At 53.3% G+C, this 26,836-nt stretch overlaps 1 protein-coding gene across 10 annotated transcripts; it reads right to left on the reverse strand.

Moving 5' to 3' along the window:
• Positions 1–274: 274 nt before the first annotated feature.
• TOP1MT (DNA topoisomerase I mitochondrial) lies at positions 275–23,810 on the reverse strand. Of its 10 annotated transcripts, none has more exons than XM_053559422.1 (14): positions 23,717–23,810; positions 18,974–19,086; positions 15,980–16,101; positions 13,136–13,258; positions 11,924–12,111; positions 11,149–11,293; positions 10,671–10,814; positions 10,324–10,509; positions 7,747–7,815; positions 7,418–7,532; positions 6,086–6,213; positions 5,605–5,699; positions 880–1,029; positions 275–731 (listed from the first exon to the last, which is right to left on the reverse strand). In XM_053559422.1, the coding sequence occupies exons 2-14, from the start codon at positions 19,050–19,052 to the stop codon at positions 629–631; spliced, it is 1,647 nt and encodes a 548-aa protein (XP_053415397.1). In that variant the 5' UTR covers positions 19,053–19,086; positions 23,717–23,810; the 3' UTR covers positions 275–628. The 10 variants fall into 10 exon arrangements, 4 of the variants coding, with proteins under 4 accessions (XP_053415397.1, XP_053415394.1, XP_053415395.1 ...); XM_053559419.1 differs by having other exon boundaries at positions 23,165–23,789; XM_053559420.1 differs by having other exon boundaries at positions 22,657–23,789.
• Positions 23,811–26,836: the final 3,026 nt, after the last annotated feature.

Below are 26,836 nucleotides of genomic sequence, written 5' to 3' on the forward strand. Positions count from 1 at the left end.
TTTTTTTTTTTTTTTTTGAGACAGAATCTCACTTTGTTGCCCTTGGTAGAGTGCCGTGGTGTCACAGGCCGAAGCAACCTCAAACTCTTGGGCTTAAGCAATTCTCTTGCCTCAGCCTCCCAAGTAGCTGGGACTACAGGCGTCTGCCACAACGCCTGGCTATTTTTAGAGACTGGGGTCTCGCTCTGGCTCAGGCTGGTCTTGAACTTGGGAGCTCAGGCAATCCACCTGCCTTGGCCTCCCAGAGTGCCCACCATGGCGCCAGGCCTCCCAAGATTGTTTTATTTATTTATTTATTTTTGAGACAGAGCCTCAAGCTGTCGCCCTGGATAGAGTGCCGTGGATCACAGCTCACAGCAACCTCCAACTCCTGGGCTCAAGCGATTCTCCTGCCTCCACCTCCCAAGTAGCTGGGACTACAGGCACCCGCCACAATGCCTGGCTATTTTTTGGTTGCAGTCATCATTGTTGTTTGGCGGGCTGGGGCTGGATTTGAACCCCCTAGCCAGGTATATGTGGCTGGCACCTTAGCCGCTTGAGCCACAGGTGCCAAGCCCTAAGATCTTTTTTCCCCAAGATTGTTTTAATAGTGAAAAAACCCACAAAAGTTTCAATGGAGACAGAGCCATTAGAATTCAAAGTCTTCGCCCGCCATGTCGAATGCCCAGGCGAACTTCTCCCTCTGTGTTTTGTTGTAGATCTTCTCTACAGGCACCCCGAACCTCTTACACCTGAGGAGAGGACAGCATCAGCCTTCAGACCAGCCCCTCACCCCCTCAAAGACCCAGTACTGAGGCCACATGGGACACAGGGCATCGGCGAGACTGGACTGCAGCCCCTCTTGGGCTGTAGGTGGGAACCTTGACCCCGGCCACGCACCAGGCGATGCTGATCCTGGGGTCCAGGTAGTTGAGCTTGGACGTTCCCAAGGCCACCTGCTTATTCTCCTCCCTGGCTGTGGCCTGTGCACTCAGCCTCGCCAGCTGCTCCTGCAGCTTCTCCAGAGCACGTCTCTTCTTTTCTAGAACACTGGAAAAACAAGACAAGGCCTCGGGTGGTGCCTGTGGCTCAAAGGGGTAGGGCGCTGGCCCCATATGCCAGAGGTGGCAGGTTCAAGCCCAGCCTCAGCCAAAAACTACAAAAAAAAAAAAAAGACAAGGCCTCTGGTCTCCACACCATGGTGGAAGGGCAAAGGGCAAGCCCCCGGGAGACTCGCACCTCCCCTGCCCCTGCTGCTGCGCGCCCCCCAACCCATGCTGCCCTGCCCCCACCTCCAGTCATCACTGCAGGACATGAGGACAGTAACCGGGATCCAAGGTCAGAACTGCAGGAGCAGCCCACCCCCGACCCCGCCCAGGGAGCCAGACCAGGCACCGCTTGAGCCAGAGGCTCCTGATGGCAGGGGAGGTGACCCACCCAGGCCTGGCAACACACACAGAAAGGCACAAGGTCCAAGGACGTGCTGGAAATGACAAAGGCTGATAACCACATGGAACAAGGGGCAAAGGATGAGAAAATAAACACAAATGCTTCTTGGCATCTGGGAAGACCCCTCCTCCCACCTTCTTAAAGAAAAGGAAATTTAAAGAGGCAGAGGCCCTTCTCTCATCTGTATCTCACCCAGCCACAGCCATGACATCACCAAAGTATATGACCTTCAACCCCAACCCTTCTTCCAGGAATTTTGCTACAAATATACTTAAGCATATGTGGAAAGACAAGTGCCCATGAGGAAATGCTACCAGGAAAGGGGGCTGAAGCAGAGGCCCTGGGAAGTGACACCCTCCAGAGGTATAAGGGTGTCAGCTACACTCCCAAACACTGACAGAAGACAGTGGCCAAGGCTGAGCTGCCTATCCCTGCCAACCACTGGGATGGGGAAAGGGAGGAGCGCAGGCCTGTGTGTGGAGCGGAGCATTTCTGGAGGACATGCAAGATACTTCATGGCAGCTACCTCTGGGGAACTGGAGATCAGGGTGGGGACAGCCTTATTTTCTACTGAATACCCTTTGTCTAAATTGCTTGACACCTCTCTCTCACCACTGTTAAAAACATCCCTCTCGGGGGCGGCGCCTGTGGCTCAAGGAGTAGGGCACCGGTCCCATATGCTGGAGGTGGCGGGTTCAAACCCAGCCCCGGCCAAAAAAAAAAAAAAAAATCCCTCTCAAAAAAAGAAAAAACATGCCTCTGAGGCTCACAGTCTGTAGCTCATTCAGCAGCTAGGGCACCAGCCACATAGACTCGAGCTGGCAGGTTCAAACCCAGCCCAGGCCTGACAACAATGACAACTACAACCAAAAAATAGCTGGGCGTTGTGGCGGGCACCTGTAGTCCCAGCTACTTGGGAGGCTGAGGCAAGAGAATCGCGTAAGATCAAGAGCTGGAGGTTGCTGTGAGCTGTGAAGCCACGACACGCTACCAAGGGTGACATAGTGAGACTCTGTCTCAAAAAAAAAAAAAAATCCCTCTGTACCTCAGTACCTGAGTCAGGAAGAGTGAATTTTACCCGCAGCAATCAGGAGAGAAAGAGGGAATGCTGTGAACAATTAACTGCATGTAAATTAGAGGGCCTAGTTGAAATGGATGATTCAACTCATCCATTTCCTCGAAAGATACAAACTACCAAACTACAAAACTGACTCAAGAAGAAATAGAGGCCGGGCATGCCTGTGAGCTCTCCCGGCCAAGGCGGGTGAATCACTTGAGCGCAGGAGTTTGAGACCAGCCTGAGCAAGAGCAAGACCCTGCCTCTAAAAACAATTTTTTTTTGTAGAGACAGAGTCTCACTTTATCGCCTTCGGTAGAGTGCCGTGGCCTCACACGGCTCACAGCAACCTCCAACTCCTGGGCTTAAGCGATTCTCTTGCCTCAGCCTCCCGAGCAGCTGGGACTACAGGCGCCCGCCACAACGCCCAGCCATTTTTTGGTTGCAGTTTGGCTGGGGCTGAGTTTGAACCCACCACCCTCACTATATGGGGCCGGCGCCCTACCCACTGAGCCACAGGAGCCGCCCTCTAAAAACAATTTTAAAAACTAGCAGTGGGTGGTAGAGGGCCCTATAGTCTCAGCTACTCAGGAGGCTAAGGCAGGAGGGTCGCTGGAGCCCAGGAGTTTGAGGTTGCTGTGAGCCATGATACCATGGCACTCCAAGCCCAGGCAAAAGAATAAAATACTTGCCTCAAAAAAATAAAATACTTAAGGAAACAATTTTACTATAAAAACTACAAAACTTTGTTCCAAGAAATTAAAGACAACCTAAGTTATAGAAAGATTGTTTACAGACTCAGCATCATCAAGATGGCAATATGATCATAGACTCAGTGCAATCACTATCGGAATCCCAGCTGGCTTCTTTGCAGAAACTAACAAACTGATCATAAAATTCATGTGGAATTTCAAAGGATCCCAAGTAGCCAAAACAAATTTTTTTTTGAGATAGAGTCTGACTAGAGTTGCCCCAGGCTAGAGTGCAGTAAGCCTAGCTCACAGTAACCTCAATCTCCTGGACTAAAGCCATCCTCCTACCTCAGCTTCCGGAGTAGCTGGGAGGACAGGCACCTGTAATGACACCCAGCTATTTTTTCTATTTTTAGTAGAGATGAGGTCTCACTTTACTCAGGCTGGTCTCAAACTCCTGAGCTCAGGCAATCCATCCACCTTAGCTTCTCAGGGTGCTAGGATTATAGGCATGAGCCACTGTGCTCAGCCCCAAAACAATCTTTAAAGAGAAAAATAAAATTGGAGGGCTCACACTTCCTGAGACATCTGGCCAGCTACATGCTAAGAATGATGTCAGACCATTCCCTCCAACCACACATGAAAATTAACTCAAGGCTCAGCACTTATAGCTCAGTGAATAGGTCACTGGCCATATACACCAAGGCTGGCGGGTTCCAGCCTGGTCCAGGCCTGCTAAAACAGCAATGACAACTACAACAACAACAACAACTAGCTGGGCATTGTGGCGGGTGCCTATAGTCCCAGCTACTTGGGAGGCTGAGGCAAGAGAATCGCTTAAGCTCAAGAGTTTGAGGTTGTTGTGAGCAGTGAGACCACGGCACTCTACCAAGGGCAACATAGTGAGACTCTGTCTCAAAAAAAAAATTTAACTCAAAATGAAATATAAGAGCTAAACAATAAACCTCTCAGGAGGGAACTTAGAATGTATCACCATGACCTTGGGTTAGGCAAAGCCTTCTTAGATAGACGTAACAACAAAAGAAATGACAAAACATCTCGACTAACCGAAAATTTTAAAATGTGTGCTTCAAGGGACACCACCAAGAAACTAAAGACAACCAAGAAAATGGAAAAAAAATATTTGCAAATCATGTATTTGATAAGGGACTTGTATCCAGAATGAGTGCTTACAGCTCAACAATAAAGACAGACAACCCAACCAGAAAATGACAAAGGACAGGAGCAGGTATTTCTCCAAAGACATGCAGATGGCCAATAAACACCCAGAATGGTGCAAAAACATCATTAGTCCTCAGTCATCAGGGAGATGCAAGCCACAAGCACAATGAGATGCCCTTCACCTGTCAGGCTGAAAGGCGGGGCGACGCGTGTGGGCGGGGCATAGGGATCAGACTGAGCCTGGAGTCATCAAGTGGCCCAGCAATCCCTCCCTGGAAACACCTAAAGGAAACACAGACACACTCATGTGGATAGTGGCATGACTCAGTGTGGCCAAAACGTGCAAACAACCAGAGTGTCCATAGGGGAATGAAAGGGTACACTTCCCAGCACCCACTTCTGTGAAATGCCCAGAGCAGAGTAAGAGACCCAGAGGTAGGTCAGCGAGGTTAGGGCGCCGACCACATACACTGGGGCTAGTGGTTCAAACCCAGCCCAGACCAGCTAAACAACAAGAATATCAACAAAAAAATAGCCAGGCTCGGGCGGCGCCTATGGCTCAGTCAGTAAGGCGCCAGCCCCATATACCGAGGATGGCGGGTTCAAACCCGGCCCCGGCCAAAGTGCAACCAAAAAATAGCTGGGCGTTGTGGCAGGCGCCTGTGGTCCCAGCTACTCGGGAGGCTGAGGCAAGAGAATCGCTTGAGCCCAGGAGTTGGAGGTTGCTGTGAGCTGTGTGATGCCACGGCACTCTACCGAGGGCCATAAAGTGAGACTCTGTCTCTACAAAAAAAAAAAAAATATATTAAAAAAAAAAAAAAATAGCCAGGCTTTATGGTGGGCGCCTATAGTCCCAGCTACCTGGGAGGCTGAGGCAAGAGAATCGCTTAAGTCCAAGAGTTTGAGGTTGCTGTTGAAGTGTGACGCCACGGCACTCTACTGAGGGTGATGTAGTGAGACTCTGTCTCAAAAACACAAAAAACAAGAGCCACAGCAGCCCAAGAGCCCTGTGCCATGCTGCCCTCCCCCCACGGACAGGCACATCGTAGCAGGGGTGTCTCCTTACCTGGATCTCCATCTCACAATTTTCCACAAGTATTATAGTTGGTATTTTCAAAAATTGCAACAGAATAATCAAAAGGTAAACAAAATTGGCCAAAGGAAAGCTGAAGTCCAAGGCTAACCATAACAGGCTTGGACAGGCTAGCCCCCAAGAGACACACAATTAAGAGCCACCACACTCACCTCCTGGACTTGCCGTCCCCTTCGGTTTCATGGTCGGCCTTCGCCCTCCTCAGCTCCATAGTGGCCTCGGCCACCTGCTCCTTCTTTACCTTGATCTGCAAAGGAAGGAGGCTCGGTCAAGGCTGCTCCTGTCCCCATCTCCCATGAGGTGAAGCCAAGAGGCCTCTAGACCCCAGGGGTACAGCCTGCTCCAGCCACAGAAATGGGTCCAGCACCCTGAGGGCCCCCTGCTCTGCTGACATCCTTCCTGGACTAGAACACACAGGCTGTGTCCCACCAGGTGACTCCACCTCCTGCTAGGGATCTGGCCCCAGGCAGCCTGCCTCACCTGCCACCAGCCTCCAGGGAGCACCTCTGCCCCTCAAGAACCCTCCTCTCTTACCTACGGGTTTGTCTGGACTCATGGGGGCACGGGGAGTTGGGAACAGCGAGCTTGGCCAGGCAGGGCTATGCAGGGCTGGCTCTCCAGTGAGCCACGCACCTTTGTTTGCAGATTCTGCATTGACTTCTCAAAGGTCTTGGGAGCTGCTCGCTGATGGTTGCAGAGAATGGCCACAGCACGGTTAGCACGGTTGTAAGATAAGATCTTGGCTGCTACGCTATCTTCAGCTGAGCAAAGACGTGACAGCCGTCACTCACACACTCTCTCTGAGCCCACCTTTCTCAGTGTGTCACAAGTTGGAGCCCCTTCCACTGGCACAGGGAGGGTGGCTGAGGTTGAGGCCCTATCCAAAGTGGCCTGGGGGGACCAGCCCAGTCCAATCACAGTAGCACTGCCTCAGGGTAGGGAAAGTGCCTGGGAGCCAATGGGTGTCCTCAGGGCATCCCCAGGCTCCCTCGGCCATCTGTGCCCGGCAGTCTGGGTGTCCTCTCTTGTCATGAGTCCTGGTGAGGAGGCCCCTGACCAGGAAACCATGTTTCACATGACACCTGGTTTCATGTAACACTGTCCCTTAAGGTACCATCCTTTCCATTTTCCAATCAGGAAACTGAAGCTCAGAGAACTTAAGCTCCTGCCCCATCACCTGTCCAGGGGCCCCTCATCTCCACACTCCTCCAGCCCCCACCAGTCACAGGCAATCCTGCCCCACCTGGGCATATCAGCACCTTCAGTTTCCTAGGCCTGACCTTGCCCCACAGCCCCAGAGTCTCCTGCCTCCTACAGATGGATCCTCTGCTGGGGACGCCCCCACCTGGAGTCAGCAAGCTCCCCCTCATCCCCACAGCCCAGTCCTGTGCTCCGGAACCTGCCCTGATGTGGCCTCAGCTCCCTGACAGCATCCCCAGGGCAACAGAAGTCCAAACACACATGAAACCTGGGTGTCTGCACATCCAAGGCTGCCAGCATGAATTAAGGGCCCAGACCAGCCCTCCTGGAGGAAGCTCCTATTCAACAGTAGGGTGGGTAGAGGGGAGACTGTCCCCGGGCTGGGAGCAGAGGGCCCAAAGCTGAGAGGGGCTGGGAAACAGACCCAGAGGCCCAAGGAGCGGGTTGCTGAGTGGTGGGGGCAGCAGGGGCAGAAGCTGCTGCAAAGTATGAGGTCACTGGACCCTGAGGAGCAGAGTTGAAGGGCTACCCTGCAGGGAGCAGATCTGAAGACACCTGGTCCTACAGGCCACCACATCCACAGCCAAGCCCTGTTCTGCTTGGGCAGGGCCTGAGCCCCTGATAGAAGCAGCACCTCCCCCACCCAAATCTGCACACTCCCCAGAGCAGGGTTCTGCCCCTCCATCTGCAAGTGGCTCATACCAGGAGCCCCGTGGGTGCAGGGACACGCTCCCCAGCACCTGGTGCACTGCCTGGGGTGCTCACCGCGTGTCAGTGCCCGCAGTTGCTCCTGCAGAGTGATGGAGGCATTGTAGGTCCGGAACACCTTGGCCGTCAGCCCATCCATCAGGTCCTGAAGATGTCTGTTGAGGCCGGCCGTCTGTGTAGTGGGAGGAAATGGTTTCCCTGAGAATACCACTTTGGTTCCCTTCCCTTCCTTGCCTCCCGCACGATGAAGGAGAGGAGTTAGCTGGTGGGTCAAAGCCGGCTGGGCCTTGCTGTGAACGAGCTGAGCTGAGCTGAGCGGACTCGGCACTCCTGCCCTCTCCGGGCCCTGCCTCCACCACTGCCAGTGGGAATGCACACAGGCTCACAGTCAGTCTGTCAAAGAGCTTGTCCTCAGGCTCCTTGTGGTCCATGAACAGCTGCAGGTTCTCATACACCTGAAACAGGAAGAACTTCAGTCCTAGAGAACCATGCAGAAAGGGCACGCAAGACAGAAGGCAAGAGAAGCTTCCGAGGACAACAGGAATGAAACTAGGACCCGACGGGGTGTCTGCACAATTTCGACCTGGAAGCTGCAGTCAGCATTCCCTGAGGAAGGTGGTCTGAGCATCCCAGCTCCACCTGCCTGGGGGCGGCGGCATCTTTACTCCACTCACCCTGGCTGCCCGTGCAGTCACTCCCCACTAAGGCACTTGCCACCATGTGTTTGGGAGGCAGGATGTGGCTCCTGCCACCCTGCAAACCCACCGACATGAGCCTTTCACCAGGTCAACCCAAGTCCCAGGCCCCCATCACAGACCCACTATGGGAGGCCCTGCGCCCTACCTTGATTCCCCACCTGCCAACGGCATTGGGCCCAGTGAGCCCAGTCCTGCAGACCCATGAGGTGCTGGCACCTTCTAGGGGGAAGCATTGGAGTTGGGTGCCCCAGGCCTTAACTCCCAACCTCAGGCTGTGTTCTTGGTTTTCTCTCTTTTTTTTTTTTTTAGAGACAGAGTCTCACTTTGTTGCTCTCGATAGAGTGCCGTGGAGTCACAGCTCACAGCAACCTCCAGCTCTTGGACTTAGGTGATTCTCTTGCCTCAGCCTTCTGAGTAGCTGGGACTATAGTCACCCACCACAATGCCCGGTTATTTTTCTGTCGCAGTTTGGTCAGGGCTGGGTTCAAACCTGCCACCCTCAGTATATTGGGCCGGCACTCTACTCACTGAGCCATGGGTGCTGTCCAGTTCTTGGCTTTCTCTACATGTTCAGTTTTTACACTGTTGACATCTTGACAAGAGCATCACAGCTGCCTTCCTCTTATACCATGTTCACCTGCTCTTACCCACATTCCTCCAACACTACTGAAATGGCCCCTGACCCTCAGGATAGCCCAGAGCCCTGTGCAGGCCACGCTACAGGCCGCGGCCTCTGGCCTTGGCTTTTGTTTGTTGGCTGTGGCCTCGTGTCTCCATTAATTCATCCCTGAGGACACATTTCCAGCCCGGACCCCCTCAGAGGCCACCTGCCCCACGCCAGCAGGCCTGTTCCCCTGCTGCCCTTGACACCAGTCCCCAAATTTCCCATTTCCAATTTTGGGCAGCCCCACCCCATGAATGGGCCCCAACTGTGCCTGTGAGGTGTACGATGTTGCTGCAATGCGGTGCCTGCCCAGACAGAGGACACCATCACTTCAGAGTACAGCCGCTCTGAAAGGCATAGCTGCCCCCACATTCCAATTGTCCTTCCTTCACACTGATCTGCATACCAGAAACAGACTGAACCCTTCCAGACTGCTGACCAGGTGGGTGCTCTGGGCACAGCTGTCACCACAGGCTTGGCCCCTGCCCCCATCCTTCCTGGTAGAGAGTCAGGGACATGGTGGGAGCCGCCGATGGGCTAAGAGACCCTTCCCAAGTGTACTGAGATATACAAAGCCCCTCGCCCCCAATTTCTGGTTTTCCCAGAACCTCAGACAATGACCTTATTTGAAAGCAGAGGCTCTGTAGAGTAATTAAGACACAATCACAGTAGAGTCGGGTGGGCCCTAAATCCAGGAGGACTTGGCTCTTATCAGAAAAGGAGAGGAGGCAGGGACAAGCCCAGAGGGGGACAGCAGCAATCACAGCAACAGAGGAGGAGCAGGGACACCCAGGACCCACAGCCACACCAGGAGCCGGGGAAGTAAGGAACAGTCCCACCCTGAGTCTCAGAGGGACAAGGCTCCGCTAACACCTTCATCTTGGACTTCTGGCCTCCGGAACTGAGGGACAAGAAACGTCTGCCATTTGGCTTGGCACCCATAGCACAGTGGTTATGGCACCAGCCACATACACCAACGGTGGCAGATTTGAGCCCGGCCCAGGCCAGTTAACCAACAATGACAACTGCAACAAAAAATAGCCAGGCGGGCTCGGTGCCTATACCTCAAGCGGCTAAAGCGCCAGCCATATATACCATAGCTAGAGGGTTCAAATCCAGCCTGGGTCTGCCAAACAACAATGATAATTACAACCAAAAAACAGGCAGGCATTGTGGCAGGTGCCTGTAGTCCCAGCTACTTGGGAGGCTGAGGCAAGAGAATCGCTTAAGCCCAGGAGTTGGAGGTTGCTGTGAGCTGTGATGCCACAGCACTTGACCCAGGGTGACATGGTGAGACTCTGTCTCAAAGAATATAGAAAAAAGAAAAGAAAAGAAGAATCTGCCGTTTTAAACCACCCAGCGTGTGGCACCTCGTGAGGGCATCCCTGGGAACTCGCCTGCCAGGTGAGTCAGAGAAGCTGGGGGTTCAGCCCCGTCCTTGTCTGGGTTAACATCCTGCATCTATCACAGCAGGGCACCCTGAAGAGCCACAGGGCGCACCGCAGGCCCCGCCCTGCAGACTTGGCAAACAGGCCCTAAGGCCAGGCAAGCCCCCACCGCCCGTGAGAATACCCAGCCGTGGGCCGTGCCCTGGTCCTCACCGGCCCCTCCACAGGCACTCGGTTGTGGTAGTGGATTGCGTCCTTCCCCAGGAAGTCCAACTCCACGACGTGCTCGTGGCCATCGGCCACCGGGTGCAGCTGGACGTGTCGCACACGGAGGGAGCAGCAGCCTGCAGTGTCGGCCACCTTGTCTTCCTCCTTCCTGCTCCCTGCTCTCAGCGCCAGCTGGTGGGGGGAAGCCAGGACACATATGCAGACGCCCAGCACAACACGTGTGCACACACACATACACATCCCAAACGGCCCAGCGTCGCCCCCTACCCTGTCCAGCCAGGAGAACCTGGAGGGACGAACGCACTGAGAAAGGCCTGGGCAAACCAGCGAACCTTGTCAATGAGGTAAAGGGCCACGGCCCTCTGTCGGGTCCTCATCCCTCCTGATCTCCAGTCTGCCTGATACTGGGAGCGGATCTCAGCCACAACCCCTTTCAAGCGTCGAGCTGTCTCATACTTTTGCCAATCTTTTTCTCCCTAAATACAGAAAATAAATGTTAAAGAAACTCTTCATATTTATGTTAAATAACAGAGAAGCTGTGACTCTTCTCCCCAACCTCACAAATCTATGCTCCACGGTGGTAGGACCAGAGGCTGAGGGCGCCAAGCCCACCTCGGGTGAAATCTGATGTACATGTGAACGCACAGACATTCCTGGTTTCAAGATGCATGATCACTGGGCACAGCGAGATCTCAACACTGGCCACTCCTGGCCAGTCTAGAGACTGCGGGATGCTGGGCCTCTCCAGCCCTCCCGCACAGGCCTGGCACTGCATCCTGCAGGGAAAGCACCTTAAAGCCTCATCCTCACCTTCAGCTTTGAACTTGGGTTCAGCGTGATGTACTTGATGGAGCCCTGGACGTTCTCTGTCCATGAGGCCAGCCACGTGACAGTATTATCAGTGCGCACCTCTTTCCACTGGTGACCTGCTGGTGGCTCAGGAATCTTTGAGTCTCTGTGGCAAAACAGACCCAAACTTAACTTCAAGACTTTGTTCTCTGAAACACAAGCAAAGGGATGTCTCCAGACCATTGTCCCACATGGCGACATGGCAGAGGTAGGACTCCTGATGGAGACTGGCCTCAGGAGTGGCCTGCTGAGCAGCCTGGACCACTGCAGCCACCCAGCCCACCTTTTGCACACACACAGAGACCAGGGTCAGACCAGGAAGCTAGTCACGCAGCCAGGTGTCCACTCTGTAACTCAGATCAACAGGCCACGGTGCTGCCTGGGGTCGCTCTGGTGGGGCTGCTCTTGGACACTCTGGTTACACAGGCCTGAAGTAACATGGCACCACCCAGGCCTGAGCACTCCCCTCTCCCACTACACTACCGAAATAACAGGATGTGAAAAAACATGCAGGAGAACTTTCTTGATAGGGAAAATCTCAGCCCGGGAAAGTGAGTAGTATGGCTGGTCACGGCCACCCTACGTGGACAGTCCTGGCCACTGCTCCTAGATCACACAGGAATAGCAGGTGGGGTTGCCAGCCCTGCACTGTTTGCTGTGCTTCACTCTCCCAGGAGAGTGAGGGACAAAGACAGCCTCACTCAGGTGGCTGGGCTGCACCCCTGCCTGGCCACACCTGCTGCAGTTGATGATCACGTCCTCCGGCAGGACTCTCCTCTTCACCATCCCCATCTTGGGGTGGTCACCACGGCCCCGGAACAACCCAGGCGGCTCTATCTTGAAATTGCCAATCTTTTCTCGGTGACCATCTAAAATACAGTAGCCAAACTCTTGCTGAAGTTTTTCTGCTGCTTCTTTTAGCTTCTGAGTTCAAGAACAGCACATGGATGTTATGGGGAAGAGAAGAGCACAAAGGTCAGTCCCCGGTAGCCAGACTCAGCCTTGCCTTTGCTAACGTGGCCACACTCCTCAGGGCCTCAGTGCCCTCTGAGTCTAGTGGGCAGCACAGCCAGTGCCGCCCTGCACAGGCCTCAGCTGCTCCAGACACTCAAGGTAAAGCCAGGCAGAGGTGCATGGCAGCTTTGCAGGTGGGAGGAAGGCTAAGGGGGGCTCCAAATACGCCTGTGTCCCTCTGTAACTGCTGACTAAGGAGGGATGACCCTTCCCTAGGAGGCCCCAGAGGTCAGCCACGGGACCACAGCACACAGGCCCGTGATACTTGGAGCAGGATGGCAGCTCCCTGCCCAAGTCCGTGGCCCATAGGCCTCCCAGGCTGTCATCGCTGACCACAAATTATTTGCCAACCATCCCCAACAGTGAACTTATTTCTTTTTCTTTTTTTTTTTTTTTGAGACAAAGTCTCACTATGTCAACCTCAGTAGAGGGCAGTGGTGTCACAGCTCACAGCAACCTCCAACTCTTGGGCGTAAGCGATTCTCTTGCCTCAGCCTCCCAAGTAGCTGGGACTATGGGTGCCTGCCACAATGCCCGGCTATTTTTTGGTTGCAGTTGTCATTGTTGTTTAGCAGGCCCAGGGCCGAGCTCGAACCTGCCAGCTTCGGTGTATGTGGCCAGCACCATACTCACTGAGCTACGAGTGTTGAGCCCAGTGCACTTATTTTTAATGTGCTCTGGGTGGGCTGATTGACAAGTTAAACACACTCAGAGGCACATCAACTCAATAGCAGCCAAGAACTGCGTGACACCACCAGGTTGTGACCACACCTTCCCAGGACATTCATGAGAAAGAACCTAGCGAGGGGAAGTCCCGTGAGAAGAGGCTTCTATAAGGAGAGGGGACTTCTCTCAGGACTGGACCAGGCTGGCCCTATCCCAGGGCCACTCCCACACACCAGCTGCTGTGGTCATCTTGCCCAGGGCGGCTGACCTGCTTCTCCTCCCTGGGCAGAGCCTTTCGGGCTGCAGCTTTGTCTGCAAAGTGTCTGTAGATCTCAGTGAAGTCACACTTGTCCAGGCTCGTGATGACTTTCCTCTCTTCTGTTGTCATTTCCTGCACAAACCAGAGAGACTGCTCATGGCTGCCAGAGCGCTGACATGCTCCTATGTTACTCACCCTCCACAGCAGGCCACCCATGGGGACAAAAGGACACCTGCAGGAGGGGGCGGGCTCTAGGCAGAGTGCCAAGGCCCCCACTGACCATAGCCAATTGGGGCCATGATGGGCAGGTGCAGAAGTGAGCTGGGGCCCTGGCCTGGGAACAGCCCCCTCTCAGGTGCCACGTGGAGGGTGGATGTGGACTGATGTGTGTTGCTTAAAGAGCAATATGGTCACCCCAGCACAGCCCTGCAGAGTCGTAGGCCGTGTGTGGCACACATCCCCTGAACTCTGTTCTCACAGAAATGACAGACCCCTGGACACCCCAACCACCACTCTCAAAGTGGGTGCGAGAGTCCACAGCCCTCTCCAGTGAGGCTCCCTGGGTCCCAGGCACCTGCCAGGTACAACAGACTAATCACAAGCAACACAGCCCCCCCGCCTGTCTCTCACTAGCAGGCCCCAGGTCCACGAGTGTAGGGTTGGGGGAGTGTCCAAGGGCACTCTCTGAAAGTATTTCAATAATAAAATGAAAAAACTTTGATCCATTAATAATTCCACTTTTAAGATCCCACCCTAAATAAATTGTCCAATGTCAAAGTAATAATGATAATTACACTAGGGACAACTTGGAGAAATGAGAAATAATCCCGAAAGTGATAAATAAATTATGGTAAACTCATTCAATAGAACGTAAGAAATTAATAAACCAAATTTCTCAGTCTCACTTTGTGGCCCAGGCTGCAGCGCAGTGGCCACTCACTGAAAGTATTTCAATAATGTAGATTCTCTAACAAAATACCCGGACAAGGTCCCTTATCAATAACAAAAATTAACCTCTCGGCTCAGCGCCTGTAGCACAATGGTTACAGTGCCAGCCACATACACCGAGGCTGGAGGATTCAAACCTGGCCAGGCCAGCTAAATAACAATGACAACTGCAACAAAAAATAGCTGGGTGTTGGGTGGTGCCTGTGGCTCACTGGGTAGGGCACCGGCTCCATATACCAAGGGTGGCAGGTTCAAACCCAGCCCCGGCCAAATTGCAACAAAAAATAGCCGGGTGTTGTGGCACCCATCTCATGGTCCAGTGCCAGACTCAGCCTCTCAGGCACCATGAGACCTCGCTGATCCATCGCCAAGCCCATCTCTCACTGAGGGAATGAAAAGGCAATCCCACCTCCTTCCCTGGGTGGTTCAGGCAGGGCACCAGCTGGGAAAGGTCAGGTCCCTCCCTGTTCCCTCCAGCCTCCATCAGGCCCATCACTCACTGCTTATGGCCCCCCTACTGTGCACACTGCCTCCTGTCTCTGTTAACGCTCACAGCTGGACAATGAGCTCCCCTCACAAAGCTGCAGCCATGAACCAGCAATCTCTAAAGTCCAGTGAAGGGTGACTCACGTGCCCACACCCTGACCCATGTGGGAATGTTCCCGCAGCTTTACACGTGAAAGCCAAAAAGTGGAAACAATCTAATGCCCATGATTAGGAACAAGGACAAATTGTACACGCATATAACAGAAGAAATATTACCCAACACAGCCAGGCAGCTGCCGCTGGAATGAGCACCTGAGGCCCAACCTTGTAGGATTCACGCTGAGACACCCTGGGCAGGCGCATGGGGTATCACACAGATGTACGCGCATAAAGCACATTGAATCGTACCCAAAGAGCAGTCCAGACTCATATGGAACTCAACTTTCAAAAATGGAAAGATGTTTGTCATCTTGTAAGCATATCATTAAAGAAGGCTTTTTCTTTTTTTTTTTTGTAGAGACAGAGTCTCACTTTATGGCCCTCGGTAGAGGGCCATGGCATCACACAGCTCACAGCAACCTCCAACTCCTGGGCTTAGGTGATTCTCTTGCCTCAGCCTCCCGAGTAGCTGGGACTACAGGCGCCCGCCACAACACCCAGCTATTTTTTGGTTGCAGTTCAGCCGGGGCCAGGTTTGAATTCGCCACCCTCAGCATATGGGGCCGGCACCTTACCGACTGAGCCACAGGCGCTGCCCTAAAGAAGGCTTTTTTGTTTTGTTTTGTTTTTTGGCTGGGGCTAGGTTTGAACCCGCCACCTCCAGCATATGGGACCAGCGCCCTACTCCTTGAGCCACAGGTGCCGCCCTAAAGAAGGCTTTTTAAAAGCCATTTCTAGCACATTAAAATAAGTAAATAATAAAAATGGAAAGGAAAAAATCCTTAACATGGCACCATTATCTTCAAAGAACTTCCCACATAACATGTGTCTTCCTAGGGGCTAGAAGACCACTGTGGGCTCCTCCACTACCCTCTCCTGAGAGCCAGAGCCCATATACTGTCCTGGAGCAAGGTCACAGCAAGCCTGGCTCTGTGCTTTGCCTGACCAGGCAGGAAACTGTCTAAGTTTCCATGGTGGCACCTGCAGTCCCAGTCACTCAGAGGCCGAGGTGGGAGGGTTGCCTGAGGCCCAGACTTCAAGGCTATAGCGCACTATGGTTGCGACACTGTGAGTGGCCACTGCACTGCAGCCTGGGCCACAGAGTGAGACCCATCTATAAAAAATATAACAAAAACATCACCAGGCTGTGCTGAGAATACACAGGAGCCACCCAGAGCATGCACAGGCTGCCCAGGGGGAGCGGACAGACAATGGCACTGTGGCCTGCAGGGCCTGGCCAGCCTGGCCCATGGCACATACCTTTTGCCAATCGCTGAAGAAATTATTTTGGAAAACTTTCTTTGTCGTATATTCATGATCCAACATTTTTCCATATAAAGTGGCAACCTCCTCAGTTGCCAGGCTCAATTTCAAAGGTTTTCCTGGAGACAACAAAAGACACTGATTTAGGGAGCCAGAGGACACAGCTGTGATTTCATTTATGCACTGTACTGTGCTAACAGCAGGAAGCCAGGTCTGCATCTTTTAAGTTCAGAAGCACATTCTAAGTTACAGGTGATCAGTGCAGGTGAGGCCACAGGCACGCGAGTAGGTCCTGGCAGCACTGCAGGCTTCCACCACAGGCATTCACGCTGCCCGGCCTCTATTTTACTACATTATATAAACATGTACAATTTTAAAGCACGGCAATAATTTATGCATAATTACAGAAGCAAAATAAAAAAATTAAGGCATCAAAGAAGAAAACCACCAATGTCTGTACAGAACCTTCTGGAAATTTTCCACCCTGCACAATCATTTCCTCTCTTCACTGCACATCAGCACGATTTAAAGAGATGGGTGGGACTGAGCAGACAGAATGCTCACAGCAGGGGGAGAAGCCATGCACCAGGAAACTTTTTCAAATGTAGGCTTAACGGTGGCGCCTGTGACTCAAGGAGTAGGGTGCTGGCTCCATATACTGGGGTTGGCGGGTTCAAGCCCGGCCCTGGCCAAAACTGCCAAAAAAAAAAAAAAAAAGTATGCTTAAAAGCCATTCATTATGTTCATTATGGCTCAGCACCTGTAGCTCAAGCAACTAGGGCTCCAGCCACATACACCGGAGTTGGCAGGTTCAAATGCAGCCCAGACCCGCCAAACAACAATGACAACTACAACTAAAAAATAAAATAGCTGGGCATTGTGAGGGCACCTGTAGTCCCAGCTACTTGGAGGCTGAGGCAAAAGACTCACTTAAGCCCAAGAGTTGGAGGTTGCTGTGAGCTGTAATGCCACAGCACTCTACGCAGGGCGACAGCTTGAGACTCTGTCTCAAAAAAAAAAAAGTCATTCATAACGAAATGTTAGAAAAATAAACGTGTATTAGTTTGGTGATATGGAAAAAGTATTCATGATGGACAGCAGCTCCTCTCCCAGACCAGTGTCTCAGGAAGATGGAGGACATGAGACCTAGTGCAGACCCAGAGGCTCAGCTCTTCAGCTCCCTCCACAGAGACACAGGCCACCCTTGCACACCTGACCCTCAGGGTCAGCAGCAGCATGGTGGGGGCAGCCACAGCAGAGCACAGTACCCTGCACCAACCACTGCCACTGCCAGGAGCCCACACAGGGCACGGCAGGCTCCAAGCACAGTGGGCGAGAGTCTGTTCTAGCTCAGAGAAACAAGATCTTCAAACAAGAATTACATCAAGGCAGCGTGTGCACAAGTGTGAGTATGACCCCTGGGGGCCCTGGAGGTAAATGCTCCAAAGCCCCCAGCAAAAGAGAAGAGGTGCAGAGGGATGAGAAGGGGCCAGTCCTCTCCAGGGCCTGTGAGAAGGGGCAGAGTGGTGAGGCCACAAGTGCAGGCAGCCAAGGGCTTGGTGGATTCTGAAGAGAGGTCTGCTTTTTGTAGAAGTATCTCCTTTAGCAGAGAAGCAGAGAATGCACTCAAATAGCTAAAATGAACAGAGTGAGAACCATGCAGAAGGCCCTGGGGGGGAGAGGAAGCGGCCTGAGGGTGCAGAGTTAGGCGGAGATCCTGGGCCCTGGGTCCTGACTGAGGTGGCTCAGCACTCCTGTGAACCAGCAATTCAGTTTTGCATTAAGAAACACAAGCTGGGCGGCGCCCAGTGAGTAGGGCGCCAGCCCCATATGCCGAGGGTGGCGGGTTCGGACCCAGCCCTGGCCAAACTGCAACAGAAAAATAGCCAGACGTTGTGGCGGGCGCCTGTAGTCCCAGCTGCTCTGGAGGCTGAGGCAAGAGAATCGCGTAAGCCCAAGAGTTAGAGGTTGCTGTAAGCTGTGTGACGCCACGGCACTCTACCGGAGGGCGGTACAGTGAGACTCTGTCTCTACAAAAAAAAAAAAGAAACACAAGCTGGGGCCAGGTGTGGTCGCTCATGCCTGTGATCCCAGAACTCTGAAAGGCCGAGACGGGTGGATTGCCTGAGCTCAGAGGTTCAAGACCAACATGAGCAAGAGCGAGACTCCGTCTCTAAAAATAGCCAGGTGTGGGCGGCGCCTGTGGCTCAGTGAGTAGGGCGCCGGCCCCATATACTGAGGGTGGCGGGTTCAAACCCAGCCCCCGCCAAACTGCAACAAAAAAATAGCCAGGCATTGTGGCGGGTGCCTGTAGTCCCAGCTGCTGGGGAGGCTGAGGCAAGAGAATCGCGTAAGACCAAGAGTTGAGGTTGCTGTGAGCCATGTGAAGTCATGGCACTCTACCTGAGGGCGGTACAGTGAGACTCTGTCTCTACAAAAAAAAAAAAAATAGCCAGGTGTTGTGGTAGGTGCCTGTAGTCCCAGCTACTTGAGAGGCTAAGGCAAGAAAATCACTTGAGTCCAAGAGTTTGAGATTGCTGTGAGCTATGATGCCATGACACTCTACCAAGGGTGACAAAGTGAGACTCTGCCTCAAAAAAAAAAAAAAAGAAACACAAGCTGGGGTCAAGCAGCCATTCATGTGTGCATGCTGAGCACCGCATGTAAACTGCACCCAGGGGTCAGCCCTACACACAGACCTGCACGGCCACCTCAGCCTCCCAAGAGCTGCCAGGCACAGAACTGGGGGACGGCACAACCTCCCAGCAGAGCGCCCACAGCAGCCTGGCACGCCCTGCCATTTCCGGGGTGCCAGTAGAGCCCCATGCTGCTACTGCCCTGTGTGCTTTCAATTTCAGATGGAGGAGCAGCCTCCACATAGCCCCACAAGAGGGTGGGGCACCTTCTCTGTGCCTGGTGCCAACACAGAAGCCCACCCAAGGACAGATGGGTAAGCTGCAGCCCCGGGCAGGGGACTCCTCAAGTCCTCACCATCATAGAAGAAACGGACTTCACCTGGAAGGGGCTCGTATGGGGGGGTGAAGTGCGGGCCCCTGTGCTCCAGCTGCATCCACTTCACCCTCCCTGTGCTCTTCTCATCCCACCTAAAAAGACACAAGACCAGAACGTGTCACTCCCACATGTGTTGACGCCACTGCCAGGCTCGGCACTGAGCCTGTCCTGCCTTTCCCCCCGTGGCTCCTCCAAGTGGCTCCTGGCAGAGGAGCCAGACAGGACGCCTGAAGAGCTGGGCGAGGCAGGTGGCTGCCCTGCTGAGGTGTCGGCCAGCATTCGAACCTACTGAGCTCAGACCCCGGTTCCTGGGCCCTGTTCACTGAACCACACCTCCCTACCTAAACTGGGCGGTGGGCTGCTTCATCAGCAATTCAGGTGAGCTCAGCTAGGTGGGAAAGGGGGAGGAATGCTCCTCTCCCAGGCTCTAGGGCAGTGATTCTTAACCTTCCTAATGCCATGGCCCTTTAATACAGTTCCTGTGGGTCGCGACCCACAGGTTGAGAACGGCTGCTCTAGGGTCTCTCCCCAGTCAGACCCCTTCAGAGCTAGCCTAGAATTCTCCAGAACTCTCGATAGGGTCCCATAGAACCTCTCCATATGACTCTTCATTTGCTAAATTCAGGGCCTGGCTGTGCGCTGGAGAAAGAGCTGAGAGTCCAGAGGGGAGATAGGCAGGACATGGCAGAAGCAGGCGCACATGACTCCAGCCCCCAGAGAGGGGGGCACAGAGCCCCACGGGGCTCTGGGGAAGGGCTCCTGAGTGGCGATGGGGCACCACCAGTCAGGCACCAGCACAACACTCCCTTGTCCCAATCTGTGCCCCGATCTTCTGGAGGCAGGGCTCTCCTCCCCAGGGCGTCCCCTCCCAGGCAAGCCTGGCCTTGGAGGCTAACTCTCCATGCGCATGCTCATCATCCACCCTTGTGGGCCTCAAAGGTCTCCCAAGGGTCTGCTCTGAACCACTGATGCACCAGGTCTTGAGGACACAAGCTGAGCTCAGATGCTGAGATGTGCCTGGCAGAAGAGAAAGTGGGACAGGTCTCCAGCTGGCAGTGGGGCAGGGCTTTCTGCCCTTAAGGCTCAGCTCTGTCAACTGAACTCAGAGAAGAGCCATGCCAGCACACAGGACAGCACTGCAATGGCATCAGTGACAGAGGCTTTGGTAGGAGGTCAGAGCCACCAGGTGAGAGGGGGTGGCGGGCACATGCCTCTGAGGCCTTGCTGAGACCCAGAGGCACGAGAACATCAGTAGCCTACCCAGATCCCTCCACACCAGGTTTGCCAGAGCCAAGACCCACATTCAACCCAAGTCCAGGCAGCACCACACCCCACCCCTGGGCTGGTCACTTGGATGAGGGTACTAAGAGCAGCAGAGTCTCTGAAGGGCTGGAGGAATTGTAGGCGGCCAGGGAGAGATTTCTGAAAGGGCTCTGGCTATCCCAGCAGGGTCAGAAGGGAGGGGATGTGGGAGGATCTGATAACCAGGGAGAAGAAGATGGGTTTAAGAATACCCTAGGGTTGGGCGGCACCTGTGGCTCAGTGGGTAAGGCGCCAGCCCCATATACCGAGGGTGGCGGGTTCAAACCTGGCCCCAGCCAAACTGCAACAAAAAAATAGCCAGGCATTGTGGCGGGTGCCTGTAGTCCCAGCTACTCGGGAGGACTGAGGCGAGAGAATCGCCTGAGCCCGGGAGTTGGCGGTTGCTGTGAGCTGTGATGCCATGGCACTCTAGCGAGGGCGATAAAGTGAGACTCTGTCTCTACAAAAAAAAAAAAGAGAACACCCTAGGGTGGAACCAAGAGGCTGAGGTGACTGAATGCTGCTGTGTGCAGGGGGTGAGGGATGGGAAGGGGCCACAGCACTGTGGCTTGGACACTACCAGCCTCAGGCCTTGCTTCGCAGACACTCAGAGCTGCCCAAATCTGGAAGGGGGGAGGGGAGGAGGGCATTTTTGTAGATTGTGAGAACAGCCCCACCTCCCTTACTACTTCATGGTTTTAGGACCTTCAACAACCACCCCATCCCCACCCTATTTCGTATATCTAAGGTGGAGCTGATAGCTGTGCTACTAAGAACCAAAACTAAGACAGTGTATATTTTTTTAAGAGACTGCGTTTCAGGCGGTGCCTGTGGCTCAAAGGGGTAAGGCACTGGTCCCATATGCCAGAGGTGGTGGGGGTGGTGGGTTCAAACCCAGACGGGCCAAAAACTGCAAAAAAAAAAGAGAGAGAGAGACTGCGTTTTTGTCACTGAGGCTGAAAAGCAGTGGTGCAATTATACCTTACTGCAGCCTCAACTCCTGCGTTCAAGCAATCCTCCCACCTCCGCCTCCAAGTAGCTGGGACTCCAGGTGTGTGCCACCACACCTGGCCAGCTTCTTCCTGAATGGAAGTAAGATGCATTCCAGCTTCAGATGTGAGACAGTGTGAAAACACCTGCTCCTTCAAACTAACTGACAAAATCCTGACTGCCAAGTTCTTCTCCAGGGCCTCCAGGGAGAAGCATACAATCATCCCCACTTCACAGATGGGGGCAGTGAAGTTGAGGTTAAATGAATCCAGCCCGGGCCTGCTAAACAACAATGACAACTGCAACAAAAAAATAGCCAGGCATTGTGGCGGGCGTCTTAGTCCCAGCAACTTGGAGGCTGAGACAAGAGGATCACTTAAGCCCAAGAGTTTGAGGTTGCTGTGATGCCACAGCACTCTACTGAGAGCGACATAGTGAGACTCAGTCTCAAAAAAAAGAAAAGAACTTGCTGGCCAGCAGCGGAGCAGCACTGTAGAGATGGGTTTGTGCTCAAGCCCACCAAGGCAGGTAGCTGGTGGAGTGCTGCCCATCGTGGTGATGTCCCCCTTCCTTAGAGATCCTGGTATTAAGCACAGTGACCAGAAGCAGGCAGCTTTCATAGAGATTCTGCTCCAAACCCACTTATCTACACCCACCCAACTGCAATTCAACAGCTCCTTTTGTAAAGTATGTGTCTGTACAGCTATGAATAGATGCAGGCTAGCAAAGGGGCCTACAGGCCAGCCTAGCTCCACAGGGGGCCAGACCTCTCTCCTTCCAGGATTCCCTCCCCTGCCCTGCTCTCTTGGGTCCTGAGCTCCTGGAGGCAAACCTGGCAATTCTGCTGTAGACCCAGGGCAACTACAGGGGCTCTTGGCGGTGGATGAATGATGAATGGCCAACCCAGGAAGACACCACTCTATAAACACTACCGGTCAGTAAATAGAACTGGCCAACGGTGCAGAGAGACGACTGGTGAGTAAGCCCACATTCATGCAGGATCTGTCCAGGAAACAACCTGGGAACCTGAGGACGCAGACTCCAGCAGAGTGGGAGTCTCATAAACTTTTCATAAAGTCCAAAACCAGACACTACAGAGTTGAGGCCCAGGCACAGCCACAGAAGACATGAAGCTTACTGAACTAAAAATCAAAGCAGAAGGTAAACCGAATCGGGTTGGGGTACATGATGAGGTCAGGGCTGGCCCGCACACCCCGGGCAGCAAGTGTTCTGGGGATTCAGGTCATCAGTAACACAGCTACACCTCCGCTTACCCAGACTGCCTTTTACGAAATGCTAGGGCTGCTGGGCCGTCTCACCGGCCGGGCACCCGCTTTCTAACCCAGCCCAGTACTCAGAGTCGGGCTCACCCAGCTGTGCAGTCCTTCTGAGTTCTGCGCCGGCCAGGGGCTCCCCGGGAGACCAGACGGCGGGGGGCGTTTCCGAGCAAAGCCCGTGTGGCCGGGAGCCAGGGCCAGGGACAGGGCCAGGCCAGCACCGCGCGCATCCGCCAGCCTTGAGGTGCGGACGACACGGGTGTGCTGGCCCCGCCCCACGCCAGGCCCCGCCCCCGGCCTCTCCCCGAGGGCCCCGCCCCAAGTCGAGGCACCCTGGCAGAGGGGAGGGCCCCGAGCCAGGTGGGCCGCGCCGCGGGGCCCCAACCCTGCAGAGGGAGGCGCGCGGCAGGGCTGCTTCCGGGCCGGCGGCAGCCGCGCGCAGCGTCGGGGACCTAGATCCAAATTCTGTACCCCTGGCCGCTCGGCTCGGGGCTGCCTGCCTAGACGCCCACAGATCGCTCGACATCCTGGCGCTGCTCTCTCCACAGACCCTCTTGGAGCAGCGGGGCAGCGGGGCAGCAGGCAGGTCCTTCCTTCTCACGGGCCCTCACGTGGTGGAGAGCCCTGCGCGGTCGCGCACTGGGGCTCATGGCGGCAGCAGGCACCAAGCCGCAGCACTTTCAGAAACCGGCAGAGGCCCCTGCGATCCAGCCAGGGCAGCTCCCGGGAGCCCCTCACCCCTAGACCGCCACAGATCGTGTACATTGCGGCCCCGCCCGGTGTCCGCATTGGGCAGCGCCAAGCTGCAAAACCTCTAGAGCAGCGCTTGGCGGCAGCGCTGGGCAGGCCCGCCAGCGCCACCACCCGCGGCTGTGCAGCCTCCGTCCGCTGTCAAACCAAGTAGGCGAGGTCACACGCATCCTCCCCTCGCTTTGGCGCCTGGTGGGCAGCAGTGGACACAGGGAAGGAAGGAGCTGGGCCTGCAGCCCTCAGCGACCCTCCATGGGCACCAGCCAACTCAGCTTCCACCCGTCTCAAGGCTGCAAGCCATGAGCAGAGGCCCTGGGCTGTCTTAGGACCAACCGGCCTTGCAGGTGCCCTGACATTTCAGAATGAGCAGCTCAGGGCTGACGGGATCTCCCGGAAGGCCCACCTCACACAGATGCTGCTACCAGTTCCTTACGATCCTTTCTACACATCAAGAAGTAAGTCCCAGGCGACGCCAGTAGCTCAGTGGGTAGGGCGCCAGCCACAAACATGGAGGCTGGCCGGTTCGAGCCCCGCCCAGGTCTCCTAAGCAACCATGACGACTGCAACCAAAAAATAGCTGGGCCTCTTAAGTCCAAGAGCTGGAGGTTGCTGTGAGCTATGACACTACAGCACTCTACCAGGGCGCATAGTGAGACTCTGCCAAAAAAAAAAAAGGCAGCACCGGGGGCTGCGCCTGTGGCTCAGTCGGTAGGGCGCTAGCCCCATATACCGAGGGTGGCGAGTTCAAACCCGGCCCCGGCTGAACTGCGTTGTGGCGGGCGCCTGTAGTCCCAGCTACTAGGGAGGCTGAGGCAAGAGAATCGCTTAAGCCCAGGAGTTGGAGGTTGCTGTGAGCTGTGTGAGGCCACGGCACTCTACCGAGGGCCATAAAGTGAGACTCTGTCTCTACAAAAAAAAAAAAAAAAAAAAAAGGCAGCACCTGTGGCTCAAACAAGGGTAAGGCTCCAGCCACATACACCTGAGCTGGCAGGTTCAAATCCAGCCCTGGCCTGCCAAACACCAATGATGGCTACAACCAAAAAATAGCCAGGCGTTGTGGCAGACGCCTGTGGTCCCAGCTACTTGGGAAGCTGAGGCAGGAGAATGGCTTGAGCTCAGGAGTTTGAGGTTGCTGTGAGCTGTGATGCCACAGCACTCTACCCAGGGCGACAACTTGAGGCTCTGTCTTAAAAAAAAAAAAAGGAAGAAGAAGAAGAAGTAAATCCCAGCACAGACCCACCACTCGTTCAACAGGGTCCTGAGTCAATGTGTTTTCCAACTTTGGCTAAAATCCGTTATGTCAGGACAAAAACTGTAAGATCTCTCAATACATGCGGATAAAGCATCTGACAGAACCCAACACCCTTTCATGATAAACAAACAACAAAACAAAACATAAAAGACGACATCCACAGAAGCCCACTGTTAGCCTCACGTGCAGTGCTGGAGCTAAAGCTACATACAGCCTTCCCTCGAGATGGGGTCCGGGACATCACTGGTGCTACTTGGCACTGAACTGGAGGCTCCAGCCAGAGTAAACAGGCAAGAAAATGAAATCAAAGGCATCAGATCAGAAAGAAAGAAGTAGGGCAGTGCCTGTGGCTCAAAGGAGTAGGGCACCGGCCCCATATACCAGAGGTGGTGGGTCCAAACCCAGCCCCAGACAAAAACTGCAAAAAAAAAAAAAAAAGAAAGAAGTAAATTATTTCTGCTTGCAGATGGCACAATCTTATGCACAGAAAATCCCAAGGAATCCACAAAACCTAAAAACTAGTAAATGAATTTAGTAGAGTTGCAGGCTATGCAAACTGCAAACATTAGTTGTATATATATATATATATATTTTTTTTTTTTTTTATTGTTGGGGATTCATTGAGGGTACAATAAACCAGGTTACACTGATTGCATTTGTTAGGTAAAGTCCCTCTTGCAATCATGTCTTACCCCCAGAAGGTGTGGCACACACCAAGGCCCCACCCCTCTCCCTCCTTCCCTCTCTCTGCTTTTCCTCCCCCGCCCATGACCTTAATTGTCATTAATTGTCCTCATATCAAAATTGAGTACATAGGATTCATGCTTCTCCATTCTTGTGATGCTTTACTAAGAATAATATCTTCCACTTCCATCCAGGTTAATACAAAGGATGTAAAGTCTCCATTTTTTTAAATAGCTGAATAGTATTCCATGGTATACATATACCATAGTTTGTTAATCCATTCCTGGGTTGGTGGGCCTTTAGGCTGTTTCCACATTTTGGCGATTGTAAATTGAGCTGCAATAAACAGTCTAGTACAAGTGTCCTTATGATAAAAGGATTTTTTTCCTTCTGGGTAGATGCCCAGTAATGGGATTGCAGGATCAAATGGAAAGTCTAGATTGAGTGCTTTGAGGTTTCTCCATACTTCCTTCCAGAAAGGTTGTACTAGTTTGCAGTCCCACCAGCAGTGTAAAAGTGTTGCCTTCTCTCCACATCGGTGCCAGCATCTGCAGTTTTGAGATTCTGTGATGTGGGCCATTCTCACTGGGATTAGATGGTATCTCAGGGTGGTTTTGATTTGCATTTCTCTAATATGTAGAGATGATGAACATTTTTTCATGTTTGTTAGCCATTCGTCTGTCTTCTTTAGAGAAGGTTCTATTCATGTCTCTTGCCCATTGATATGTGGGATTGTTGGCTTTTTTCATGTGGATTAATTTGAGTTCACTATAGATCCTAGTTATCAAGCTTTTGTCTGATTCAAAATATGCAAATATCCTTTCCCATTGTGTAGGTTGTCTCTTTGCTTTGGTTGTTGTCTCCTTAGATGTACAGAAGCTTTTCAGTTTAATGAAGTCCCATTTGTTTATTTTTGTTGTTGTTGCAATTGCCATGGCAGTCTTCTTCATGAAGTCTTTCCCCAGGCCAATATCTTCCAGTGTTTTTCCTATGCTTTCTTTGAGGATTTTTATTGTTCCATGCCTTAAATTTAAGTCCTTTATTCATCTTGAATCAATTTTTGTGAGTGGGGAAAGGTGTGGGTCCAGTTTCAGACTTTTTTTGTTTTTTTTTTAGAGACAGTCTCACCTTATCGTCCTCGGTAGAGTGCCGTGGCGTCACACAGCTCACAGCAACCTCCAAATCCTTGGGCTTAGGTGATTCTCTTGACTCAGCCTCCCAAGTAGCTGGGACTACAGGCGCCCACCACAACGCCCAGCTATTTTTTTGGTTGCAGTTTGGCCGGGGCTGGGTTTGAACCCGCCACCCTCAGCATATAGGGCCGGCGCCCTACCCGCTGAGGCACAGGCACCGCCCCAGTTTCATACTTTTACACATGTGGATATCCAGTTCTCCCAACACCATTTATTGAATAGGGAATCTTTCCCCCAAGGTATGTTCTTGTTTGGTTTATCGAAGTAGTTGTATTTTTAACCAGTAGCAATGAGCAAACTGAAAATGAGAAACAGGGTGGCACCTGTGGCTCACTGGGTAGGGCTCTAGCCCCATATACCGAGGGCAGCAGTTTCAAGCCCGGCCCCAGCCAAA

The sequence above is a fragment of the Nycticebus coucang genome, chromosome 13, assembly GCF_027406575.1.
Source record: "Nycticebus coucang isolate mNycCou1 chromosome 13, mNycCou1.pri, whole genome shotgun sequence".
Classification (NCBI taxonomy): domain Eukaryota; kingdom Metazoa; phylum Chordata; class Mammalia; order Primates; family Lorisidae; genus Nycticebus; species Nycticebus coucang.